At 38.9% G+C, this 7531-nt stretch overlaps 1 protein-coding gene across 1 annotated transcript in view; it reads right to left on the bottom strand.

The window, feature by feature from the left end:
- POLR2H (RNA polymerase II, I and III subunit H) overlaps positions 1–7531 on the bottom strand; it is a 102201-nt gene that overhangs the window by 81319 nt on the left and 13351 nt on the right. Inside the window, exons 2-3 of the mRNA XM_044070400.1 lie at positions 4532–4615; positions 2711–2804 (exon numbers count right to left, since the gene is read on the bottom strand). Of these exons, the coding sequence (XP_043926335.1) occupies positions 2711–2804; positions 4532–4615 (178 nt within the window). The remainder of the gene's footprint in view (positions 1–2710; positions 2805–4531; positions 4616–7531) is intronic.

Raw genomic sequence — 7531 nt, 5'->3', positions numbered from 1 at the left:
TGGAGAAGGATGGGATGTCTAGGCCAACTACTTAAGGAATGAGAGTTTTAAATTACACCATTAGCACAGACCATAAATGATTCTGTAATCATAGCCATGTCATCAGTGCACTCAATTGCATGGGCAACATGGAACCAACTCTAAAACCCACAGACAAAGATATGACTGCACTCCTCTTGAACAGAGAGACTGAGGAAGGTAGAAAACATCTTCAGAGTTTAATTCACCAAAAGCAGGGCTATAAATTATATTACACACAGGAGAGATGAAAAAATGTACTACGAAATGCAAAGCTCTCTCCCATAGAAACCAGCTCCCTTCTTCAAATGGTCAATTTCTGCACATCAACTCTTCTGCCCATTCTATACCATTTCTAGGAACAGAAGGCTGCTCAATGACTTCCAAAAGGCTGATGATCTTTTTAGCCAAAAGGTCTAGTTGCCTTTTATACCCAGTCACAATTCTAGTAACCTTAAAACATAAATTTAAAGAAGCAATCATAATAATAAAATAATAATAGTCACTCGTAATCCCTGTGGAAAGGAACCAATGAAAGTATAGCAAATATTTTATGAAGTCATTAAGCCCTTTACAACAAGCAGTATATTTAAAATATACCACAGTTCTTTTTTCCAGTAATACCCTGATAAATTAACAAAACAAAAAATCAACACCTATAAAAATGATTAAGTCTTTTACATCAACAACATCCGAGGGAACAGCGATCCAGTGCAAAGTGCTGATCCAACCCAAGTAGGAAGCCGAAATCAAGCCTCCAATCAAGACGTCTGACTTTACCAAAATTACCATGCGAGAAGAATGTCCTCCACCAAAGTTACTATCAAATCAACAACAGTACCCCGATAAGTCAGTCACGTGCATGTTCAGCTAATCAAACTGGAAAAGGACATACTCTCTGGCCTGGGATGTGGTCCTCATGTGGCACCTAGAAGTGCACCTCCATCAAGCATCCAGCCATCCGCTATATGAATGAGGAGTGAAGTTTGAGACCTCACAAATTAAGGCTATTTCAAAACCTGACTTGCTTCCAAAAACACTTGACAAAAGCCTATATTTAATTTATTTGGGAGTCAGAATGCTCCAAGAAGATCCTCCAGACAATCCCTAATGCAAGAAGACTTAACAATTACCATCCTTCTGAAAGGAGAAACTCCTAGCTTGTCTCACTTTCAATGACTGGCACTTTAGCACAAGTGATACTCCTTTACAAATCTGGCAGCAAATACAATGTTGGTTTAGTCCCAACTCATCATTTGTCAGCATCAAAAACACTCTAAGGGATGACTTCAGACCCTGAATGCATATACTCTTTGCCACTGAGCATTAAGATCAAGAACAGAATTGTTCAGCTTGCAGAAAAAAAAATGGCAGGATCAAGAGCTAATTGGACCATGACTATCTGTGCATACCAGTATAAACATCAGACAAAATGCAAAACTAGAAGAGTGGAAAAAGCTGTAGAGATACTAAGGCAGAATCCCTGATGTTGCAGGTCAAGTCCCCCTTGAGCTTGTATCAGAAACTAAACTGTTAGGAGTCCAAATTGATGACAAGCTTAAATTCAATTCCCATCTTCTACAGAACATAAAGAAAACCCACCAAAAACTTGGCATGCTCTACCGTCATAACCAATTCCTCAGCTCAGCTACTAAGATTACTCTCGCTACTACATTTCTCCTACCCTCCCTTCTCTATGGGGCACCTCTTCTTACTAATCTACAATCTTCCCTCAAAACCAAACTATCCTCTTGCTACAATAAAATTGCCAAATTCGCCACTTGTAACAAATCATCAACCCACCACTGTGAACCACTCCACAAACTGAACTGGTTAGAACTACCAAACTACCTCTCCTACACCCAACTCACCTATGCTCACAAACTGATCTTCCAACCTTCCCTCTGCCCCACACTCTCTTCTACCTTTATAATGCACCACACTCAACAACATCTAAGATCAAACAATCAAAACCTCATAGAAATTTACAGACCCCTCCACCCTCCTGGACAAAATCTCCTGTCCTTCTCACTAGCACGCTTATGGAACTCCCTTCCTCCCACCATTCGTACCATTACAAGCCTCCCATCCTTTAAAAAAATCACTCCACTTCCACCTAACCTCCACATGGGACTGCTCCTGCTCTCACCCCTCTTAACCTACTCTTTACTCTGCTATTTTTCTTCTTCTAATTCCCAGGTAGCAATTTTCATGGGCTACAGGTATACTGCTCTCTCCCCTCAGAACCTACTCTTTACACTACTTCTCTTCATCACTCAAAATTCCAGGTAGCTTTATTATTTGACTACCTGCATACTAGCTAACTCTCCTCAAAAAAAAAAAATTATAAATATATTGTTGCTTGTATACCCTGTGTTTTTAGCCCTCTACACGTTTAATTACATAATCTGTACAATGTTTAACCTCATGTAATGCATATGTATATCTTCATCTTCATGTAATCTTATGTGGAGCTTTTCTCCCCAGGACTCCATTGAAAACGGGTTCTTCAGGCCCAATGGACTATCCTGGTTAACCAAATGCAAATAAATAAATAAATAAGTTTTAAGCCAGAGTAGCCTGGAATCTACAGGACATAATACATGCAGTGGGCAATCATTATGGCAACATGAGGCAGCAAAAATAGAAAAATTGTGAGGCACTATATAGAACCAACCAGTCAGCTGCTTACCTTGAAGGTTTGTCATCCACAGGATTGTAGTCTCCATCATCTGGTGTACCATCTTCATAGAGAGTGCTGGCAATTACTAATCTAAACTTGTCACCTGAACAACAAAGAAAATGAGTCAGTACAAACATAAAATAGAATAGCTCCTTTCCAACTTTCATATTAGTCTTGTACATTTTCAGTCATTTACAAAAGAGACATTCACTTTCTTGAAGCTCTTCTGCAATGCCACTTCTGCACATTGCAAAGGAAAGGACAGACAATGGAATCCCCAAGATCTCATTCATCAAAGCTTGCTCCATGTAGAACGCCATCAAGATCCCTTTATTCAAACTTGTGTCTTTATATCATTCAAAAGATTTATTGAGGCTATTCATTACCCTAATTACTGTCCCCACATCCAGGCTTAATAACCTAGTGGTAGTGCTTACCAAGTAATATTGTATACAATGAGTGAATTCTCGTGTGCAATTAAATGCAGGTCACATTTGTGGAGACATTAACAATAGTGCACATATCTATAGTGTACCTCACCCTAGTCAAGTAACATCTAGAACACTCTGTGCAGTACTATTTTAAAAGCAAACTTTCTGGGTGAACAGTCACAGGCCTTTACAATGGCCTAGACAGGAGCTGGTGGGCTATTACTTTTATTTGGTCAAAATTACATTTTCTTAGGTCCTCTATGCACTTCCTTCCTGCTGCCCACTGACTGACATTCCATAACCTAAATGGCCTATTAGTTCATCCTTCAGTGAATGCTGGTTGTAGAAGAAAGTCACACAAGCACCAGATCTGCTTGCCCTACTCTCCAAAATCCCATAGACGCCAAACGTTTGTAGATCCCAGAATTCCTCATCTCACACTCTATTGCTTCCATGAACAACTCAAATGTAGCTGATTTACAGACATAAAGCCTGGGTGTGCCACACATCTTGGCCCCACATGCTACACGTTAACACGCCTACATCTGTAGCCCGTCATGTAGCAGATCTGGCTGGCTTCCATACTCCCACCATGACATGCCAGCATCATCTGCCAACTCCAGGAAAATCTCTTCCAGCCATTCAGTTGCCAGTCAATCTCAGGACAACTAAGTCAGGACTTTATTCTTTGTTTTTTGCAGTACAAATATTCATCACAGCAAAACATATACAGAGCCACATTAAGAAACAGTCTCTACATAACAACAAGTAGAGCAGCAAAGTTCTGAAGTGCAGGAACTAAGTTAAAAGGTAATAAACTATCATAAGATTGAAAAATAAAATTTATAGAAACACAAATGAATGATAAAAACAATTTCAGAAGGGTGTGCATGTGCACACAGGTTGTTAGTGAATGGGATTAGGTTTGTGGGAGGATTTAAACCTCTAAATTCTCCTAGACAAAATGAACAAATCCTGAAATCTGGAGACGGAAGACATCAAGGACATATAAAAGCCAGCCAGACCAGACACACAGTGGTTTATGGTCAATGCAATAAAATATCTATGCAAGTGCACTGTCAACGAGGGAAGCTCACTGAAGTGGTACGTGCCCTAATAGCACTGAAAGTAAAAGAAAACAGTACATGTGTATGTATAAACACACACACACACACACACACACACACACACACACACACACACACACACACACACACACACACACACACAGTACAGTAGGGAGCCAGGCAAATAAACAGAACCACCACCTAGATAATGGCCCTCCAGCCATGTTACTTGTAATACATTACAAAACTCCAATAGTGGTGGATAATCATTTGCACATTCACACAAGTATTTTTATAGCCATGGATTACAGGTAAAGACCAAAATCCCTTACCAAGATCTACAGGATACACCTGAGTATTTACATCCAGAATCAGCTCCATCTTGAACGACTCACTCTCACAGTGAAGACGAGAAACTGGAGAAGAAATATGGAGTTAGACATGTGCTTCATCAAGCCATTTCCGCAAACTTACTTACTTCGTATATGTTCATTGGATAAGTGGAATTGCCTACCTGACCTTTTTCTACCATGATCAGAGCTCAAAATGCAGAAAATACTTCATAAGGCAGGATTCATTAACACCTTCACCAAGTGTACGCCATTGTGGGTAAATAGACAACACAAGCATTATTCCCACCTTATTCCACATATTACTTTTCCTACAGATTTTCTTGCAGCTTTAAATATCGAGAGTGCTTCATAAAGGTTAACACGATGTGTAGACTACATCTACACTCTAATCTTTGAGTGAACAACAGCACAAAAAGTTTGGGTTATTCTCGAATACAGATCATGTACACTTACACTAACTGCAGGGGTTCATGAATCTGGCCCATGGTCTTTCAATCAACAATATTTATATACAAAGGGAGTACACAGCAACATTCAGAACATGTTAAAACTGAACGCAGATAGAGTAACGTTGAAAGATGCAGTCAAGAATGCATTGAGAAAAAATATAATGATGCAGTCAAGAATGCATTGAGAAAAAATATATAATCCATACACACACACACACACACACACATATATATATATATATATATATACATACATATACACACACAAAATGCAAGCCAAGATAAGCATAAAACAGTGCAATCGTGCACACAATACATAAACTCTTATGTACGTGTGATATATCTGTGCATACCATACCACATAGCCAGAGAAAAGTTTATTAAATGCATTCGATATTCTGTTATTCTTTATATGGGATAGGAAGTCACCAGATTACAATTTCATATATTAAAATGTATAATGGGATAACAACTCATGACTATAATATCATACAACAGCAAGAAAATGCTAGACTGCTTAACATGTAACAAACATTTTCATTTTTTTTTGTTTTGTTTGCGATTTGTTTGCGCTTATCCAGAAGAATCTGGACAAGTATATTTTGAAAGTGCCAGAACACCCTTTATTCTCCAATACTGAAGCCACAACTGTCACAATGGAAAGAGAGATGAAGCAAGTCACCTCTCTCTTCTGGACATGACTGCGATCATCTACATCATCATTTTGGGATATGGAAAAATGATACTTAGAATTTTGAAGGAAAGAAGAAAAAAAAAATAGAAGAGACAATAGAGGTGAAATCTTTTATGTTTTCTATTGCCACTAGTACTGCAATGAATGAATATATGTATGATGTAAACAATACAGACTAAAATAGAAGAGACAAAAGAGGTGAAATCTTTTATGTTTTCTATTGCCACTAGTACTGCAATGAATGAATATATGTATGATGTAAACAATACAGACTTAAGTGAAATGTTTGCTGGATATAAATTTGACGTATACAAAGGAAATCTGCAGAAGAAAAGTAACTAAAGATGTGGTAGGCAAACAATTCTATGATCAAAACATCTTAGGATAGATACATAGACACACATGCATTACTTACTTGTGTACACAAATGTACACACATGAAGAAAGAAATACAGTACAATTTTCAAGTGTTGCACTTTCTGCCCCCCCCCCCAAAACATACTTTACGTTTTTAGAATTTTAAAAAGGAAGCTCCCCAACCTGAGAACAAGTCAAACCAAACAAATAGTATGGGGTACAGTATTAGTCAGGCTTATTTTTGAATAGTTTCTCTCAAGCAACCAGAAACTCGTTATCCGGTATCTTACCAACCCCCACTGGTACAGATAAACGTATATAGTAAACTCTACACCATGTGTTTTTACCAGAACTGAAAAAAGGTGCACCACAAGGTGCAACTGTTGCCGCAAATAAAGCAGTTGGCAAGTAATCTGACTCACTACAAAAGTATCTATGTAACAAACTGCAACAAGAAATGTACTGAATACTGCACGAAGATTAGACAAAATCTGTTGACTATATTTCACCAACAGCAATAGACATATGAAAAAGGAACAAAACAAAGGCTTAAACCATGCAAGAGTGTAGAGTGAAAACATAACAAAATGGGACCAAAAAGGAAATTGCCTAACCTTAAAGAACACGTTAAGGCACTGATAAGGAAATAAAAATGACAGGCAATATTGTAGTTCAGAAATGGGTAGTCAGATGCACTGAATATAAGGGATAGCAAAAATCGTGTGCCATTTGAAGACATGGCAGAAAAGTTCTAAACACAGCAACTGACACCAACACCTTGTTCAACTGTGCAACTGTACGAAAAGACTCAATCTGCCATGAGGTACCATATGCAGTGCACAAAGCTTCTTGAGCAAAGGTTACAGAAACTGGGGACAACAGGTGAACAGTTCAGGCAGTCTTCCACACCCACACATACAAGGAACAAGCGCTTGAAGGAGCCAATATTCTAGAGCACACGGCATACACCCATACAAACTGAAGTTCTAGGGTACACGATATATGTAGCCTGTGTACCCACCCACTATAGGGAACAGCATATAAAAAGTCAGAAAAAATGCACCAATTATATGATCATGCCTATAGAAACTGGAGGAATACAGCCTACAAAGATGATCAGGCATCGCATCAGGGAAGAAAACAACATAGTAGGAATTTGCAGCACATGCAGACTTTACATGCACACATACTAAAGAGTGCCAAGGCAAACTCCAGTAGTTGTTCATAGAATGATACTAGGCTACTGGCCCAGAGGCTCTTATAAGCCCAGCCAAGAATTTGGCCCATGTTCACTCAAGGTCAGCACCAGTTTCTCCCATCCAGCAAAGACACGTGGGATCCCAGGGGTGTATTTTCTGTTTCTCATTCACTCGTCCAGGTTCCTCTTAGAGGGTTAGAGAGATAATCTGCTTGACATGGAGAGGGAGTCTATTCCACACATTTGGGGGGGGGGGGTCTTTGGGTCACAAATCTACCATG

The sequence above is a fragment of the Protopterus annectens genome, chromosome 4.part1, assembly GCF_019279795.1.
Source record: "Protopterus annectens isolate FY-2018-M chromosome 4.part1, PAN1.0, whole genome shotgun sequence".
Lineage (NCBI taxonomy): Eukaryota > Metazoa > Chordata > Ceratodontiformes > Protopteridae > Protopterus > Protopterus annectens.
Note: the sequence above shows the minus strand (reverse complement) of the source record. Positions and strands in the feature narration are given on the sequence as shown.